Below are 19,416 nucleotides of genomic sequence, written 5' to 3'. Positions count from 1 at the left end.
TGAAGCCGTTTTGGATGAACCGTGTCAAAGGGCTTTATAAGTGCCATTCTTAGGATGATATTTGGATAAGTGTTATTATTTGTAATGATAAAAATGTAAATCTTCCTCTGATTGACCCGTGAATAATTGGGTCTCTCGAAACCCGTTTACGCAACGGGCTACGTAATACCGACCCCAGGCCCCCCAGCCCAACCAATGCCGGTTCGCCAATGTTTCGGCCTGGCCCGCGATATATTCGCCGAACACCTCAAAGCCTACGCAGGAGTTCGTCACGTTGCAGCTGCAACTGCAATAGGGGACCCGACCGCGTACTGCTTCGTGAATCGACATCGATTAGCGCCGACCACCTGCCGCGGTCTCCTACTCGGCCCCAGCCATGGCCGGCGGCGACGGTGAGGCGGCGACCCTAAACCCCATCTCCTCCATGTACAGCCTACAGCCTCCCCTCGTGACGCGGTTCCCCTCTCTTCTCCCCTGCAGGCGATCGGCACCGAGCGCCGAAGCGGCACAAGTCCTCGGCGCCGTCGAAAGCGGCCCTGGTGGACGAGAGCGCCGAGTTCGACTACGCTGATGACTTCGACGACGACGCCCACGACGGTACTGTCCGCGGGCTTGATCCCTCCTAAATCCACCGGCTTCCCCCGAATCTGTGCAGTTTCTGCGGAACTTTTTAATGATGGGGCTTTTGGTTTCTTGCTCTTATATGCAGCGGATATGGAGGTGAAGAAGAGGGATTTCACGAAGCTCGAGTTGAAGGTGGATCACGCGAGCCGTCCGCTCTGGGCGTGCGCCGACGGCCGCATCTTCCTCGAGACCTTCTCGCCGCTCTACAAACAGGCTTACGATTTCCTCATCGCCATCGCGGAGCCTGTGTGCAGGTTCCCTCCAATCACTTCCATACTCCAACACTACCTGTACCAGCCTTGGTTGCATCTTTATTCAGACTGCTCATGTTTGTATCCGGGTTGTACACAACACAACCTGAATTCCAGCAGCTGATTTCTGCATAAAGTTTTGATAGCATGAAGAGGCCATGCTTTGATAGGGCTGGTCTGATCAATCTAGTATGCATTATTGACACACTAGCCACAATGAATTAGGCTTTGGATGTCATGGACCAGGAGATGTATTTCGAGTATTTCCAAGACTAGATTGAGGGATTTTCAATATTCCATTCAAAACCTTACTACAGTGTGAATTTAGGATGGGGTTTGCTTTTGGGTGACTTCTTCTATTCATGTGATGGAGTTAGCATGATTTCATTTGAAGGAATTTGTGTGAGATTGGTTGGGATGCATACATATGCTGGGAGTTGTGAGGGAGAAAGACGCCAGTGTTTGCTTAACTCAATCAACTATGATTATTGCCTTATTGGGATCTTTTGGTTTTAAATAAGTGCTGAGTATAGCTATTGCATTTTTTGTATTTTTTCTTCTCCGAGCAGAGTTTTTTGCTTGTTAGTTATGTCATTTGTTTATGAAGTTAAATATGTGGACCACTATCTAAACTTGACTGGAGTAAGTTGCAATACACGCGATGTTTATTCTGGGGAATAAGTGCTAGGACAGTAGGATTTGCTTACTTTGGAGGATTGAATGACCTCATTAGAGGTATCAGGAGCTCGTTACTTCAAATTACCTGGAACAGCAATGAACATAAGTAAAAATTGAAATTGAATCTGAGCTCGCATGGTGCTGTTAATCTACAATCAAAGAGATATTGAAATGCCTATGTTTTTTCTTCAAAATTTCGAGGATGCATATGCGTTAAAGGCTTGAAATATATTCAATGACACGTTTGCAATTTTGCTTTCTGAAAATTTTACCCTGTTGTTGTTGTGCAGGCCAGAATCTATGCATGAGTACAATCTAACTCCCCACTCATTGTATGCTGCGGTCTCAGTGGGACTTGAGACAAGCACTATCATTAGTGTCTTGAGTAAACTATCTAAAACCAAATTGCCCCGCGAAATAATTGATTTCATCCACGCATCCACTGCTAACTACGGGAAAGTGAAGCTTGTCTTGAAGAAGAATCGATATTTTGTCGAGTCTCCATTTCCTGAGGTTGTATCACATGGCTTGTGTATAAAATTCTGATTGCTCTATTGTTTTTCTTGAATGAGAGAACTGTGACACCTATTGTGCAGGTATTGAGTAACCTTCTGAGGGATGAAGTTATATCGAGAGCTAGGATATCTCCTGAGGTATTATCTAGTTTGAGTTTACTCTCTCTTACCGAAACAAATTAGTGTCAGGTAGAGAAGAACTATGCAGTGTGGAAAAGTGTGTTCATGTCATCAGTTTCTTTGTTTTATTTCTTATGGTCTATTTTCCATTTTTTGTTTCCTTTTATCATATACTTCTGTTCCATATCGGCTCCCAACTTCTTGGGTGTGTAATCATATTGGACATTTGAAACCATTGCAGTTTGGTTAATTTTGTGACCTACCTCAGTAGTCTCTTAGATATAAGTTGTTTCCCTGCTAATTTGTCTACACTAGATCATTATTATCCGTGTAAGTTAGTTGCTTGCATTACAATGCCAACTAAATCTATCCTAATTTCCTTCAGGATTCCCTTGGTGCACCTTCATTTACTGTTAGCAAGACATCTGGCCAAATTGCTAGTGGACATGAAGACCTGTTAAATGGAATGGAAATTGCTGCTGCAACTGAAGACAAGGAAACACATTCTTTTGAGATTGATCCCTCTCAGGTATTTCTTCACTTCTATTGAAGCTTGGAAACCACTGAGTTACCAAGGGACTGATATTCTGTTCATTTCACACAGGTTGAGAATGTCAAGCAGCGGTGCTTGCCAAATGCATTGAACTACCCCATGCTGGAGGAGTATGATTTCAGAAATGACACTGTAAGCTTGTCTAATCTCAGGAGACAGTCACTGCATGGTTTAGTGAACTTAGTTTTCTATGTCTACTTCAATTGTAGGTAAACCCAGATTTGGAGATGGAGCTAAAGCCGCAAGCACGGCCTAGGCCATATCAAGAAAAGAGCCTCAGTAAGATGTTTGGGAACGGTAAGTTCATCATGTAAAATTGAGTTTCAAACAATCATTACTCTGTTAAGAAAGATATACATGGCAACAAAGCTTGCACTAAAGAATTTGCCAATAATTAGCATTGAATTGAAAATTGGATTGCACATGGCTGATATGTGACCATGTTCAAAATGAAAACAGATGTGGCTTGTATGAAATGGTCTTACAATGTCTTGTTTATATGGCATCCTGTATTGTGCTATTGTTTAGTGCTTGTGAATTTCTAACAGAAGCTAATGCAAGTTTTGAACTGCTAGCAAAATAAGTTTTTGCTAAGGATGTGTTTGCTAATGTAAGGATTTTTTGGCACTTGCAGGGAGTAAAAAAAATTGACATACTTGAATGAGTCTGTGCTACCATTTCTAATTTGATTTAATTTGTAATTATGCAGGACGGGCAAGGTCTGGAATTATTGTGCTACCTTGTGGTGCTGGCAAGTCCTTGGTTGGTGTATCTGCAGCCTGCCGTATTAAGAAGAGCTGTTTATGTTTGGCCACAAATGCTGTCTCCGTAGATCAATGGGCATTTCAGTTCAAGCTTTGGTCAACCATAAAAGATGAGAACATTAGTCGTTTTACATCTGATAACAAGGAGAAATTTACAGGCATGGCTGGTGTGGTTGTTACTACATATAACATGGTTGCATTCGGTGGTAAAAGGTCTGAAGATTCGGAGAAGATCATTGAAGAAATCCGAAACAGAGAGTGGGGCTTGCTTCTAATGGATGAGGTGGATTAATCTATTATCCAATTATTGAGGTGTTTATGCTTCAATGTCTTAATAAAGTGTCACACTCACTTTTGTCTCCTTTTCTTGTGTATATGTGTTTTCAGGTTCATGTTGTCCCTGCACATATGTTCAGAAAAGTCATCAGCATTACTAAATCTCACTGCAAGCTTGGTCTTACTGGTATGCTCTCATCATATAATCCTGCATGATTTCACTGTTTGCTTTGGTGTATTATGAATTCACTATGTTAATATCACCACAGCTACCCTTGTGAGAGAGGACGAACGTATTACTGATCTGAATTTTCTAATTGGACCAAAACTGTATGAAGCGAATTGGTTGGATTTAGTGAAAGGTGGATTTATTGCAAATGTGCAGTGTGCAGAAGTATGGTGTCCTATGACCAAAGAGTTCTTTGCTGAGTATTTGAAAAAGGAAAATTCAAAGAAGAAGCAGGTGAATCTATGTTGAAGTTTCTCATATGTTCCTGCAGAGAAATTACATAAATTTCTGTCCTTATTGTGTGCACACACAATATGAAGTTCACACGTTCCAGTTAACATTATTGTTATTCACCTCCAACAAGACATACTAAGATACTCTTATACTTTTTTCATAAGTAAACAACAGAATTTTTTGTTTGACATTCTCGCTTTATTTAATTCTCTTCTATCTTTGTATATGGAGGATCCCATCTTACTAACTCTTATATGCCAGGTACTGTATGTCATGAATCCGAACAAGTTCAGGGCTTGTGAATTCCTGATTCGATTCCATGAGCAACAACGCGGAGACAAGATCATTGTGTTTGCTGATAATCTATTTGCACTAACTGCTTATGCAATGAAACTACGCAAGCCAATGATTTTTGGTGCCACAAGGTGACTTCGCATTTATGCAGATGTTACCTATTTTCTTTTAATTTTGCGCTTATTTATCTTTGAATCATTTAGCCATGCTGAGAGGACAAGAATTCTCTACCAATTCAAGAACAGTCCAGAAGTCAATACAATTTTCCTTTCAAAGGTGTGCTTAGTGACTATCTAAGCTTGAATATGTATTTGGAATCAACTTACTGTCAGCAATCTTTGTGACTATATGCTGTTTCCTGTTAGGTTGGTGATAACTCGATTGATATCCCAGAAGCTAATGTTATCATACAAATATCATCTCACGCTGGTTCGAGACGTCAAGAAGCTCAGCGTCTGGGACGTATTCTCAGGGCAAAGGTACTGTTGGCTGTTGCTTTCTACCATTTGTTTCTGTTCATTGACAAGCTGATTGCAATTGCTGCACCTGATCCTTTAGCATTCAAAATTCTATGTGGATGTTTATGTTCCTTTTGACATTCAAAATTAATGTGGACATTTATATTCCATATTCTTGAATTCATCATGAATGCAAACACATTATGGTGAAAAGTCTTGCTACTAGAAAGAGATTCTTAGAGGAAATTTGCCATTAGTTTCAGCTATCAAGTAACACAGTAAACCTCTGTTGTTAATGTCATATCGACACCCAACAATATATAGTTTCAGCTATCAAGTAACACAGTAAACCTCTGTTGTTAATGTCATATCGACACCCAACAATATATATTGGTTTGATTTTGCTGTTGTGCTGTTTCATGGCTTGCAAGAGCCCCTCCAGTGTTGGTAAAAATCGATTGGTGAGGCAAATCGAACATGGCACATGGTGTCAGAAACGAAAAGCGAACTCAGTTTTAGGTTCGAAATCTGTCACGAAGCAGGTCCCACAAAGAAAAAAAAAACATGTGAGGGTGAGGGAAACCTGCCTTTAATTTGCATTCTGTGGGTCCCACTAAACGATTTTGCACTGAGGCCTTCCACCATGGACTGAGTCATTGAACTCTCCGCCTATGGTTTGATGCAGCACTTCAGCTGCTCTAACTGTATTATCACTGACAGTAACCTACTGACCTGGTATTTGGAGTAGTTACACATAGGTGTTCATGTATTTGCACACTACCTTATTTACCAGTGTAGAGCTACCAACCTGTAGTTAAGTTTCAGCTTATGCTTATCAGAGTAATTACCTTGATTTGGCTAATCAGATTGGGAAAAAATATACAGAAAGTATTTGGAACACAACTTCAACATTCCTTCTTTAACGAGTATCATCAATTATATTCTTTTTATATCCTGTAAATTCTTGTGACTTCAGGGTAAGCAGCAAGATCGGATGGCTGGAGGAAAAGAAGAATACAATGCTTTTTTCTATTCCCTTGTATCAACTGACACACAGGTTAGTTTCACTGGATTACTAATTTCCTCACTATTTTCCCTTTTTTTCTGAAAATGCCAGCATGTAGATATGTCATAACAGCCCTGCAAATTATCTTTAGCATATCAGCATTATATTGTTTGTGCCGATGCAGGAAATGTACTACTCAACAAAAAGGCAGCAGTTTCTTATTGACCAGGGATATAGCTTCAAGGTATGGCTTTTGGAGCTTACTTCAAAAGGAAGATTGTTCTTTTGGGACTTTTTAGTGATGAAATGTTGTACTTGCCAGGTTATCACTAGTTTGCCGCCGCCTGAAGAAGAACCTAATCTGAGCTTTTACACACTTGATGAACAGCTTGAGCTTTTGAGCAAGGTGGGCATTTCTGTATCCACTGGTCATAGTTTTGTTGGCAATTACTGATCGTGTGCAGATGGACCCGTTCACCGCTACCAACAGGTGCTGAATGCAGGGGATGACATGATTGGTGTTGAGCGCTTAGAAGAAGATTCTGATGGCAAGGCTCTTCTAAGAGCACGACGCTCTGCCGGATCAATGAGCGCCTTCTCTGGAGCTGGTGGAATGGTCTACATGGAGTACAGGTGCTGCCTCTCTCTCTCCACTTTTCCTCTGGTTTTGGTTTCGGACCATATTCAACCTCTTTTTTAACTGAATGCACCGGCCCATGATCTTTTCTTTCCAGCACTAGGAAGGGAAAGGGTGCTCCGAAGAAACACAAGGACCCATCAAAGAGGCATCATCTGTTCAAGAAACGCTATGCGTAGCCTGTTGTGCTTTGCTAGAAATGATTTGGTTCATGAGAACCTTCTTGTTTGGCATCAAATGTCGTTGGCTTATAAACAAACAAGCCAGGTTATGCAGAGCTGTTACTTTTGGTCAAATGTTTCCTCGGTTTGAGCAAGGTTACTGAGCTACTGTAGCGAAGACCAGTTTTGATCTCAGGTTTACACATGCTGCTTAAAGTTGGCATACCCGGCTTTCGGGTGGGAGTGGGACAACAGGACGTGTCTTGAAATTGTAAATGTTGTTGTAAGCCTTGTATTATACGAGTAAAAACACGCTTGTAAATTGCAACGCTTCATATTTGCTGCTGGGTCCTGGCTTCCTGCATTTCAACTCCAAAAGAAACTAAGTTTTCGATAATCCTATGTATGACACGTTATTGCCTATGGTTGTCAGTTTGATAATTTGTCATCTGTCCATTCAAAATTATAAGACATTCAGCATGTTTGCTAGATGGTTTCAGTTAGGGTTTATCAGCCAGTTAATAGTATTTTTCTCTCACAACAAACCAGTACTAGCCGGGTTTATCAGCCTAGAAATCAACAAGTGAACAGGTTCATTGCTTTTATTATGCATGTGGACATGGTGTATATCTAAATGCATAGCAAAAGCTATATTCAGAAAAGCTAAAACGTCTTATAATTTGGGTGACTAACATTGTAGTGTTTGTTCACGACTAACATGTTGAGCATTGCATTAAATCCAAGCCACTTCACCATGGCTCAAGTAGATCACACTAGTGTATCTGTGGACTGATCACTTATCTTATGTTAAAGCTTAAATTGTCACTTAATTATTAAAACTAAACTAGGGCTTTTTACCTAGCGGCGGCAGTGAGAGTGTCCCCATCGTCCTCCGTGCTCTGTGGCCTCCTCCAATTTGACGAAAAAATAGAGAAATATTTATTTGGTGGTTGACATGTGGGGGCACAGATGATATGTGGGATATGCTAGCCACAATTTTTTCAAAAGCCACAACTGTTGAACCAAACGACTTTTTTTCAAAAGCCATAACTATTGAACCAAACGACTTTCTCATGGCCTACGACCCACGTCAGCTTTTTCATAGCACATGCCATAGTTCAATCAAACAGGGCATTAGCTTTTTTATGTCTTCGGTGTGCGGTTTGCAGTAGACTATGATGGCTAGTCTTAATTTGCAAAGGCTAGTCCGTTGTGGGATAGCGTGCTCTAGCGGTGTAAGCGGATACGACGCCGTGACAGCTACATGGCTTGCAACGGACCGCAGCGGCTAGCTCCGCATAGCAGAGCTTGGCAAGGTGCAGAACATTGTCAACAACAACGGCTGTGACGATGGTTTATCGAATATTGAATTTGTGAACAAGGATGGTGGTGCAGTGTGACAACCGGCTAATAGGGATGTGGATCGTTGAGCAGCAGAGCAACGGTTTATAGGTTGAAATGTGATATAAAGTCGTAAGGAGATGTTATGGTGCGGTGCACGTTGAAATATCAATCTAACCGACCATTGTCTTAGTTGTTTTAAGGAGACGTTATGGTGCGGTGCATGTTGAAAAGCAATCAACCAACTATTGTCTTAGTTGTTTTGGCTGATTTTCTATTGCTAGTTTTTATTATGGTTATTTGGTCCTTTTTAAGGTTTTTGTTGTTTTTTTTCACTACCAAAACATATGCCTGGCGTGCTCCTGTTGATGGCTTTTAAAAAATAGGGGGAATAATTTTCAAAAATATATTGATATATATTTTAATGAAATGTTATTGACTAACTGATAAAAGATTTCAGAAATTTGGTTTCAGTCTTGTCAAAATGTAAAGTTTTTTATACTAGTAAATACAAAGATACTTCACGTTTCGTGCCCTAAACACGAAACAAAATTCTATCCAATCACGTTTCAGAAACTGAAGAAGAGGCCCCGTGCCCCTGTCGTCTCGTGCAGCCGCGAGCACGAGGCTGTGAGCGAGCCAGCCAAGGCGCTCGTCGACTCCAGCCAGCCGCCCAAAAAGCCAGGCGCAAATCACAACCTCGCCTCCTGTCCCCTCCCCCGCTCCTCGTTCCCCTCTCGCCGCCCGCCTCCCCGCCGCGATCGAGGAGGCGCCAATAGTCAGGAGAGGGTTTCCTCCTCCCTCCACGGCTCCACCGAGCCCCCCTGCCCCTCCGCCCCAAATCGCTCTCACCCGGTTGGCCGCCGCCCCGCCATGGATTTGGATCTGTGGATCTCCAAGGTCAAGGAGGGCCAGCACCTCGCCGAGCACGAGCTTCAGTCTCTCTGCGAATACGTGAGCTCCCTACCCTTTTACTAGCTCGTTCCGCCCCTTGGGGTTTTTATCACCTCGTTGCTATCTAGGGCGGTGGCACGCGAGCGCACAGCTTGCGCGGCGGTGCTAGGGTTCTTGGTGGGTGGAGGTAGATGGAGGGGGGAAAACGGTTTCCTTTGCTGCGTCTGCTGGTGGTGTCTGTGTGTAACCACGGTCTGCTTTACTGGTTGTCCAGGTGAAGGAGATCCTCATCGAAGAGTCGAACGTTCAACCGGTGAACAGCCCTGTGACGGTTTGCGGTGACATCCATGGGCAGTTCCATGACCTGATGAAGCTCTTCGCGACGGGGGGCCACGTCCCAGAGACGAACTATATTTTCATGGTGCGGATTGTGGAGCCTTTTTTTCTTCATTGCCTTTTTCATGGGAGCCGTGGTTGTTGGGAAGGTTTGGCATGGCTATGTTTATCTCAATTGAGCTGTGGTTCACTCGCAGGGTGATTTTGTGGACCGTGGCTTCAACAGCCTGGAGGTTTTCACCATCCTATTGCTACTAAAAGCGAGGTATTTAGTCAGTTTCTTGTTTGGCATACTCAGTTGTTTACTTGATTGTTGCAATGTTTCTGCTGCCTAGCTTCTATTGTAATAGCCGCTTCACCATTTTGTGTTGTTAGTACAATAGAACCTCCTTAGGGTTTGATGCATAATCGTTTTTTTATGAAAGGAATGCATAATCATTTTTTAGTATAACACAACCTTGTTTTAGGAAAGATGCATGGTTGCTGCTACATAATTAACCATAGTAGCTAATTTAAACAGAATTTGGCTAATGGCTTGTATTGATTGATTGGCAATTGACTATTCATATCCTTTCGCACCTTGTTGACTCACTTTCTCACACTTTCCTGGATTATTGGCTGCTCTACGGATCAAATTATCTTTTAGTTTATTATGCAGTTAAAACTTAAATAATGTATGCTGTTTTGATTTTTGAAAAATACAGATAATATCCTGGAGTTGATCTGAATACGTTTAACCATGGTTGGCACTGTCCACCTAACATATGTGGTAGCTGAATGAGTTTACTGTGTCTGAACATAGAAACAGAAATTTCCTCCCCTTTTTAGGCAGCATGAACTGCAAGTGTGAAAAGAAACATCCATTCTCATAAATTTTCCCAATGAACCAACATTCTGATGAGATGGCTTTGATTCTCATAATTCTTATCGTTACTTCAGTTCCCATCTAGAATGTTTCCAAGAATCGTCACTATCTATGGCTAATTCTTGCTGCTGAATGTTCTGATTGCCGTTAGGTATCCTGCACACATAACCCTTCTGCGTGGAAATCATGAAAGTAGGCAGTTGACGCAGGTATGTTCTTGTATGTGAAAAACAGATAATTGCATACAGTTCATAGTTTTTCTGATTTAGGCCACTTCGGTTGCAACTAAATGCCCTGAGTGGCTGAGTCCAATATATGTTCCCATGATTCTTGTGTTCTGCTTTTTACTTGTGAGCTCAAAAGGTGTTGTATTCATCTGGTTACCCTCCACTGTGCTCTCTTAAAGCACTTTTGGCCATCTGTGGGAAGCATAATATTTAATTTTTGGTAGCATGAAACAAATTCAGTACATGCTGATTTTATTCTAGGGGAAACAGTGCTCTTACTGATACTGTATCTGTGATTTAATCTTGGCTATGTGAATCTAGGAATGCAAGTTACTCATCCATGATTATTGAAGTCTTATGCTTCTCAGGATAACATTATCTGGTAATCAGCCTGTATGTCATGCTTAGGTTTTCTATAGCCAGTGCCTGTTAAACTACCTGTCAGCATGGCTCTTATTTTTTGCGTTTTTTCCTCTGGTTGTGACTTCAAATGGCTATATCTTTTAGCTCTCGATTTACATTGCATGCTTGTATCCATACTGTACCACAAATAGCCGAAAACACTTGACATGTTTTAGCTTATCATGCAGGCATACTAATAATACTGTGACTTATCTTTAGGTGTATGGTTTCTATGATGAGTGTCAGAGGAAGTATGGCAATGCCAATGCATGGCGGTATTGCACTGATGTTTTTGATTACCTTACACTATCAGCAATCATTAATGGCCAAGTAAGTTCCTCTAGGGAAAAAATTACAGGTTGTCATTTCATGTTATTTTGGCCAGTCATGCTTAAATTATATGCTGAATTCAGGTCCTCTGTGTTCATGGTGGTCTTTCTCCCGATGTACGTACTATTGATCAGGTCCGTGACTTCTCTTCTGTAACTTTCTTATAACCATCTGTGAACACATCTGTTTATGAACCCTTATGACCCTTCCCATTTTATGGGATTCTGAGTTTCATGTCTTGTAGGTTTGCCATACTTGGTGAATACAAAAGTAGAAATATTTTTCACATGGACTATAAAGGATATGCATAGCCTTAAGAATTACAGCTATTTGAATACTTCACTGTTATCAGTGATATAAATAAAATGCTTTAGTGGATATATGCTGGAGTTTGGAAATTTTGAATAGTAAACAGCAGAAGGGGTATTTAATATGTTTTCAGTTATTTTGTTTTTTCTGTTCTTATTTTCAGCTGGTTGTGCTAACTGTACTTTTTTGGACATGTTTCTGATAGAATTTCCTTTGGTAGTAAGAATGCTTATCATCAATGAACTAGCATTGCTGACTCATTTTGTGAAGAATATTGAGCACATGATTCTGGGGTTGATTTGGTCCATAGCATTTCTGACTCATTTCTTGAAGAATAGTAGTATATGATTATGTGGATGGTTTTTATTTGGACTAAATGTTTCAATGAGATTGAAGCTTTGATTATCTTTTCTCCAGATTCGAACGATTGATCGCAATTGTGAAATTCCCCATGAAGGTCCTTTCTGCGATCTTATGTGGAGTGACCCTGAGGAGATAGAGACATGGGCTGTTAGTCCCCGTGGAGCAGGTTGGCTGTTTGGATCGCGAGTCACAGCAGAGGTGTGTATACAATAATTTTATTTTATTATTCTGGACTTTTTTTATTCGCTCCTTGTGAATGTCTCCTTTTGCTATGCAGTTCAACTTTGTTAACGGTATCGAGCTAGTTTGCCGGGCTCACCAGCTGGTCCAGGAAGGTTTAAAGTACATGTTTCAGGAGAAGGGCCTTGTAACTGTGAGTTCTTGTTCACATATAGATTGACACTCAGATATTGGTTGTATCACATTATAGTAGTATGCATTTGTATTTCAGTGTGACCATATTGAATTGTTATGATGCCCATATTAACTTCTCTTCTCTTCTCCAGGTGTGGTCTGCACCTAATTATTGCTACAGATGTGGCAATGTAGCTTCTATATTAAGCTTCGATGAGAAGATGGTATGATAGTTCTTTTGTCTACAAGGATTTGCTTGAAGCATTTTACACACCTGATTACTCTTGAGTCAATTTATACAATAAGTTTATCTCCATCCTCAGTAGATTTTATTGTGCAGTTGTACAAGCAACTTTTGTACAGATAATTGTTTCTGATGTGCAACCAGAAGATATATTATGCAACCACTGTTTCTGGCTAATATTTTGGGATCTTTACCTTAGTGTAGATGTTATACAAATTAATGTTATGGTGCAGCTAAGTGGGGTCACCAGCTGCTGTCTTTTGCCATAATGCATCAAGGTTATGTTGGACATTTTCTATATACTTCTTCCGTTCCAAATTATAAGTCGTTTTGGCTTTTCTAGGTACATAGCTTTTGTAATGCACATAGATATATGCTATTTCTAGATACATAGCAAAAACTATGTACCCAAAAAAAGCCAAAAATAACCTATAATTTGAAATAGAGGGAGTACTTGCTAGTTATATGCAGAGATTGGACCTGAAACAAGGAATAAAGTTATGTAGGGAGAGGGTTTCAGTTACCGTCCATGGAATAAACGAATTGTTGTCTAAGCGCATCAACCATGCTTAGCTGTTCAGTTAATCCCCAAACTGAGGGGATTGAGGGGGATTAAATCCCCTACGACTTAATCCCCCTCAATCCCCTCCAACCCCCTCGATTTGGAGATTAACTGAACAAGGCCTTATTTGGGAAACAAATCAACCATTTGAGATTTAGTAGTTAATCAGCATTATGCCTATTGTGTCTTTGCTGAGGTGTAGAACAGTAGAAGTTGCCATGAAAAGTGAAATAAATACAGTTTTTCGGTAACTTAAGACCTCTTAGTTCTTTTTGTGTGGTCATCTCCGGTTGCTCGCAGGTTGCAAGGGGCCAACAAGTTTTGTCCCACTGCTTTCTCGTGTTTCATGAGATTTATGACCAATGCTGATTTACAATATAATTTGCTTTCTTTTACCAGGAAAGAGATGTCAAGTTCTTCACAGAGACTGAGGAGAACAACCAGATGCGAGGCCCAAGGACTGCAGTCCCATATTTCCTCTGACTTCAATTGTACAATTTTAGAAGTCAATATTTAAATCTGTAAGGGCTAAAGATCAATCAGATGTGTTTATTGTTGTAGGTTCAGATCATAGTGCAATCTGATGCAATTTGATTTCTGTTTTCTTTTGACCACATGTACATTAGACCATCGGGAGTGTCATATGTTCCTGTATTCCTTCAGTGACACTGTCAAAGTTTTGTTTATGATTTAGTTCGCGTGCTATTCATTTTGGACCGCGCTTGCGTTGTGCAGCAGATGAGTCACGCTTGGAATATCATTTGAGGTCGTTCGTTCACGTAGCAAGATACTTTCGTGCACGCAGCTTCTGGCATATATTCATTTAGTCGAATGGCACCTGGTATATGTTCTGTAAACCAAGTTTGATTCTGTAAGATGGGCAACTCTTTACTCGCAATTATTTACCATGTGAGACGCACCTAGCATATCACATCCGGATGTATACTGATCGTCCAAGAAGATAAGATAATACCACAACTTTCGTTGATAGAGAAGTTGTTTCCTCCGGTGTAAATGGGTGCACAAATAAGGCCAAAATATCTACACGAGGGAGCATGGAAACTGGTGTCTGGTGGTGAAAGTTGATGGAAACAATTTAGTTGGAGTTCGATTTTAGTTTCACTCTATTATTTGACCTATGGAACTCATTATCAGTGGGATAAGGGTTACTTTCAGCTAGAAATATATCAAAGAAAATCTTATTTTATCATAAGCTTCGTCTAAAATCCCCCCCCCCCCCCCCCCCCCCCCCCCCACACACACACACACACACACACACACAAAAAAAAAAGGCTTTTATGATTATATTGGTAATAATGTGGCAAGGAGCATTGTTCAGAGCAAGCTCAATAGACCATGGGGATGAAATAGATGCTGGATGGTTAGGGCATCCCTTCTTTAGAGATAAAGGACGCGAGCTATTTGTACGTGCCTTTGTTTTTTGAAACTTGTCCGGTAGTTTTGCCTTCTCATCACACCCGGCTGGCGGCTGTGGGCCTGTGGAGGTGTGATGAGACCGGACACCGGAGGCGTGTACAGCAACGGGAGGCGACGTTGCGGCCGCGACGGCAGGCAACGGCGCATGCATGACGAAGAGGCAACGGCGCGGAATATGGCGCGATCGATCGATTTTGCCGCGGGGCGCGGGGCGCGGGGCTGGCTCCAGATCGCCGATTGGGAGCGCGGAAATCCAAGGACAGAGAAGGGAGTTTGATCTTGGGTGAGCGCAAATATTTGCCCCATTCAGCTTATCTCATGTTAGATTTGTTCGACTTGTTTTTTCAACTGAAATAATATTTTTCTCACGTAATTATTCAGCCAGAACAGTTTTTTTTTTTTTTTTCAGAAACAGGATTTCGGAAAACGATCCTACGAGTTGCTGGAGATGCTCACTCCCATCAACTGCAAAGGGAAACCGGCACGGCAGCTCGCCACAGGTTCCGCCGCGCCCCGCATTGCACCGTACGTACGTTCGGTTGCGCGCCGTCGCGGTCGCGGTAGCGAGAGGAGTTTTGCCTGCGCGCACGGCGTCTCCCACGCCACGTGTCGTGCCGCTTTTCCAACGGTGGGGAGAAGGCATTTTCCTCCGCAGCCGGTCTCCTTCCTCGCCCATCCGGCCGTCCCGCCGCCCGCCCGCCCGAACGAATCCTGGACCGCACGCGATACGCACGAATGATGCCCAGCCCGGGGTTTGGCAGCCCGATAGGCGATGGCGATGGCGATGGCGTTTGCATCATCCTCCGCCCCATCTTTTTTTCGTTCGTTATTGTGTTTGGACGGCGCTCGCTCGTGCCGCGGCAGCAGGCGGCCTCCTCATAGTACAGGTCTTCAGATCAGATCGTCGTCGTCCTCACGTGAACCCGAGCAGCCAAACGGTTGTGGGGTTGTGTCAGCGCGCACTTGCTCGATGTGGACTGCTCTGCTCGTGCGGGGGCGGTGCTGCCGGGGGGCTGGCCGCCTGGCCTGGCGTTCTGCTGCACAAATGGCAGGTCAAACAATGGACTGAGCCTGCGGGGCTGCGGCGGGCATCTTTCGGCAGTCTGCTGTTCTTGTCCCTTTTCCCAATTCTCATGATCATTCAGGTGGGGGCAGCGCTAGGAAATTACTAATTTTTTTAGTCCTCGTTCCGACTCGCCCCCACTTCATTTAATACCGTCAGTGGTCCTTCGTTTAATAATGGATTCAAAACTCCGTTGAATGCACGCATGTTTTTCTTTTATGTGGCGAAAAATTGAATGCACGATAAGTACGTTACATTGACCAGCAACGGATTGATAGTTTGATACTCCTACTTCACCAGACTTCATTGTTCAGTCCACTTCTAACTTCTAAGCAGTATCAGTGTTAATTTAGCCTATTTCAAGGAGGAAAATATAATCTTGTTCTTTTTTTGTTTGGCAGAATGATTAGAGGGAGAAGTGATAATGCAGCTCTTGGTGCGATTGAGCAGTGTATTATAAGGGGAAAAAATAGAACAATGCGGTTGGGGACACCTGGTAGGATCGGCGTGATAAAACCACTTGGTTTCGCCAAAATCATTTTCTGGATTGAGCTAAACAAAGCCGAGAACGAGCAAACAGAGCGAGGAGAGATGCGGAGCAGATCGAAACAGCGGCACATCCTACTTGGCAGATGCTCTGGACCTCTGGATATGGTTACAACAAAATCGCAGAGGAGGAAAAAAAACAGAAGAGGATGAAAAAAAATGCCAGTAACTGACTAACTTGGCGCTACCTCCTCCGATCCCTAGACGGCGGCGGCGGCGGCGATTGACGGGCCGACGCCGGCGGCGAGGGCGGCTGCCTCCAGTCCTGCCCCATTGCCCGCCTGCGGGCACCGCTACCGCCCGCCCTGCTGCAGGAACTCCCCGACCTCGGCGTCCGAGAACGACGAGGAGCCCCCCGGCGCGAGCCGCCGCCGGGGCCCCCGCCGCCGACACCTGCCGTAGCACCGCCGCGCGACGCGGAGCGGGGCGCGCGCCACGCAGCAGAGCACGGCCACGGGGAGGCACGCGCAGAGCACGCAGCACGCCGCCGCGCACTCCGCCATCGCCGCGCCGCTCCCGGCGGCGGCGTCCGCGGGGGGCGCCGCCGGGGACACGCCGGGCCCGCGCAGGCCTCCTCCTCCTCCTTCCTGCCGCTTCTTCGAGGCATCCTTATTCCTACGCGCCGCCGCCGCCGGCTTGGAGTCCATGCCGTTGCCCTTGGCTGCTTGCGTTCCTCCCCTTGCCTTGCGCCTTGCTTCGCTTCCGGTGCGGGCGATTCGCGTAGGAGAGGAGGCGTGGGGGGGCCGTGGCCTCGTCGTGGCTCGTGGGAAGGAGGGAGGTGGAGGTGGGAGGGGAATAGGGACGCAGGACGCTGCTGCGTTGTGCTGTCTGACGTCTGTTGCTTCGCATTTAAATTCGGAAGGAAGGCATCTCGTGCGTGCGGGTCTTCTTTTTTTCTCTGAACAGATATAAAAATTGATTCTCTTTTTCTTTGGGATAAAATTTGATTCTCCATCCAAAACAAAAGAGATAAACAAATTTCGATTCGAATTTTAGCAACTTATTCGCCAGCTTTTGGCCTTTTTGTTGCTGGCGGCAGAAGTGTGTTTATAGCAGTTGCGCTGGATGCTTTGCCGTTGCACCCAACAGTTTGGCGTCGGTTCGTGCAACTCAGGTGTAAGATAAAGATTTCCCTAAAAAAAAAGCTGTAAGATAAGATATTATCCGGTCAAAACGTGGTCGTCTATTCTTCAATTCGTTCGATTGGATTCGATTATTTGTGGGAGTGCGGCTCGCGGGAGCGGGACAGCACTGCACGCCCGCAAGGTGGCGGCCGGGGGTACACGAGTGCATCAAATAAAGTGTGGCCCGCACGAGGCAGCTTGGCCACTGAATCCTCATGGGCCCGATGGCGATGTTGCTGCACTAGCCACTAGGCCGGCAGGCGCTTTGCTTTAGGCAGTATCACAGGGCACCTTCAGCTCTAATCTCAAAAAAAAAAAAAAAGGGCACCTTCAGCTCTTTGGCAGTACAGTGCAAGTAAAAGTTTGGCCCATTGGCCCTGCCTTTTTTTTCCTTCTTTGGATCAACACTTGACCCTGCTTTGGTCCTCACAGAAAAGCAGAGAAGTAGGGCCGCATGACAGCGTTACTTGAGCAGATTTTTTACGAGAAAGCCAAAGCAAAACTTCATATAGATTGAGATAGGAAGTAAATCAAAATCACGTCTCCGTTTATAATAAGAGTTGAGAGTGAAAAAAAAAGGACCCACTCCGTATTCAACCCCACTAGAATTCCCCACCTATTTCTGTACGAAAATCGCTACGTCTCAGAGAATCAAGGAGCTAGAGCTAACAATCAGTTAACGGAACTTTAGCAGATGGATTGTAGACATACGGTATCAAGATTATGACACAAATGTCAAAAAGATGCAATCTAAGTCTGGTCTGAATCTAAGTATCTTAAGTTATGAACTATATTTACAAAAACAATAGTAACAACATTTATAACTCAAAAACATTCCTACTATGAAAATCTTATAATGATATTTATTTAGTATGATTAGAATTAATGCTTTACATGAATGTAGCCAAATTTAAGATATTTTGGCTTAACACCATGTTAGAATTATATGCTTTCTAAGACGGGGGAGCTGTTTTCTTTCTTGTTTCTTTGTACGGAAAAAATGTAAGCAGATGGTAGCATATGCTTATCCCTAATTCCCTATTGACGCACGCACACCCACCCACCCATGGGGGCAGTCCATAAAGATGATAGTTTTTTTTTCTTGATGTATGAAATTGCTCACAAACTTGTACCGTGAGAGCCGGGTTAGTTGGATCTGTTATTATCTTTCTGTTGTTGCATATTTTGTATAGGTTGTTAGTTATGTTGTAGTTATCCTCAGATCTCAACAAACCTGAGCTCAACTTGTAAGCCACGCAGGGGGCAATTCCTTGCCTATATAACAAAGGTGTGGCCTCCTACGGGAGGTTCAATGCTTCCTATTTTCTTTACATGGTAATCAGAGCCATCCTCTAAACAAAATCCATCCAACAAAGATGTCGACTTCCAATGGCGCCGCCCTTCCATCCACCTTCGGTCACCCTGTGACTGAAAAACTCTCCCGATCCAACTACGCCCGCTGGAAGCTCCAAGTGCTCCCGACCATTCGTGGGGCGCAGCTGGTCGACTACATCACCGGTGCCTCCAAGGCTCCGTCCAAGGAGATCAGTGGCTGTGGAGATGGAAAGCAGCAGGTGCCGAACCCAGCATACTCGGCTTGGCTGGCTCTTGACCAGCAAGTCTTCAGCTACCTCGTCGCCTCCCTCTTGCGCGATGTTCTCAAACATGTCTCCACCTGTAGCACCGCTACGGAGCTATGGACGACAATAGAGACGTTGTTTGCATCTCAGATCCAAGCGTGTGCAGTGAACACTCGCATCGCGCTTGCAACTACGAAGAAGGGAGCCATGTCTGTCGAGGAATACATCGGCAAGATGCGTGCCCTCGCTGATGAAATGGCAGCAGCGGGCAAACCCATCGACGATGAGGAACTTGTTTCCTACATCTGCACTGCCCTCGACCTTGAGTACAACCCCGTCGTCACGTCTGTTCTGGCTCGTGTTGAGCCGATCACCGTCACCGAGCTCTCCAAGCAACTGCAGTCCTTTGAGCAACGGATGGATCTGCTCCACGGCGGCTCCACCTCCTCGTCTGCGAACGTTGCTGCTCACGGTCGTGGTGGCGGTCGCCGTAATCGTGGTCACCGAAATCGTGGCCGCGGTAGCGGCAACAGCGGGCGCGGGCGTGTAAACTTCAACAACTCCGGCAAGCAAAAGGTCAAGTGCCAGCTTTGCAAGAAGGAGGGACACAGCGTCGTGGACTGTTGGTACCGTTTCGAT

General features: G+C 43.9%; 3 protein-coding genes and 1 non-coding gene across 7 annotated transcripts; 3 read left to right on the top strand and 1 right to left on the bottom strand.

Annotated features, from left to right (window-relative positions):
• The first annotated feature begins 241 nt into the window (after positions 1–241).
• Positions 242–7,139, top strand: LOC136456410 (general transcription and DNA repair factor IIH helicase/translocase subunit XPB1-like). Of its 4 annotated transcripts, XM_066456266.1 has the most exons (19): positions 242–392; positions 481–597; positions 710–878; positions 1,844–2,066; positions 2,150–2,206; positions 2,574–2,717; positions 2,793–2,873; positions 2,951–3,038; positions 3,451–3,788; positions 3,893–3,968; positions 4,051–4,244; positions 4,506–4,669; positions 4,742–4,814; positions 4,904–5,017; positions 5,973–6,053; positions 6,187–6,246; positions 6,325–6,408; positions 6,493–6,635; positions 6,737–7,139. In XM_066456266.1, the coding sequence occupies exons 1-19, from the start codon at positions 377–379 to the stop codon at positions 6,816–6,818; spliced, it is 2,304 nt and encodes a 767-aa protein (XP_066312363.1). In that variant the 5' UTR covers positions 242–376; the 3' UTR covers positions 6,819–7,139. The 4 variants fall into 4 exon arrangements, with proteins under 4 accessions (XP_066312363.1, XP_066312361.1, XP_066312364.1 ...); XM_066456264.1 differs by having other exon boundaries at positions 6,187–6,408; XM_066456267.1 differs by lacking the exon at positions 6,737–7,139 and having other exon boundaries at positions 6,467–6,629.
• A 1,631-nt stretch (positions 7,140–8,770) lies between these two features.
• LOC136456409 (phytochrome-associated serine/threonine-protein phosphatase) lies at positions 8,771–13,739 on the top strand. The gene is made up of 10 exons (XM_066456263.1): positions 8,771–9,095; positions 9,310–9,456; positions 9,569–9,636; positions 10,388–10,445; positions 11,085–11,195; positions 11,279–11,329; positions 11,922–12,065; positions 12,145–12,240; positions 12,374–12,445; positions 13,427–13,739. The coding sequence occupies exons 1-10, from the start codon at positions 9,015–9,017 to the stop codon at positions 13,508–13,510; spliced, it is 912 nt and encodes a 303-aa protein (XP_066312360.1). The 5' UTR covers positions 8,771–9,014; the 3' UTR covers positions 13,511–13,739.
• Positions 13,740–15,944: 2,205 nt separating this feature from the next.
• Positions 15,945–16,929, bottom strand: LOC136458764 (uncharacterized). The gene has a single exon (XM_066458695.1). The coding sequence runs from the start codon at positions 16,718–16,720 to the stop codon at positions 16,367–16,369; it is 354 nt and encodes a 117-aa protein (XP_066314792.1). The 5' UTR covers positions 16,721–16,929; the 3' UTR covers positions 15,945–16,366.
• Positions 16,930–19,050: 2,121 nt separating this feature from the next.
• On the top strand, positions 19,051–19,189 carry LOC136462097 (small nucleolar RNA Z247). Its single transcript, XR_010760617.1, has one exon. It is a non-coding gene; the product is annotated as a small nucleolar RNA Z247 (small nucleolar RNA).
• Positions 19,190–19,416: the final 227 nt, after the last annotated feature.

The sequence above is a fragment of the Miscanthus floridulus genome, chromosome 6 (assembly GCF_019320115.1).
Source record: "Miscanthus floridulus cultivar M001 chromosome 6, ASM1932011v1, whole genome shotgun sequence".
NCBI classification, from domain to species: domain Eukaryota; kingdom Viridiplantae; phylum Streptophyta; class Magnoliopsida; order Poales; family Poaceae; genus Miscanthus; species Miscanthus floridulus.
Note: the sequence above shows the minus strand (reverse complement) of the source record. Positions and strands in the feature narration are given on the sequence as shown.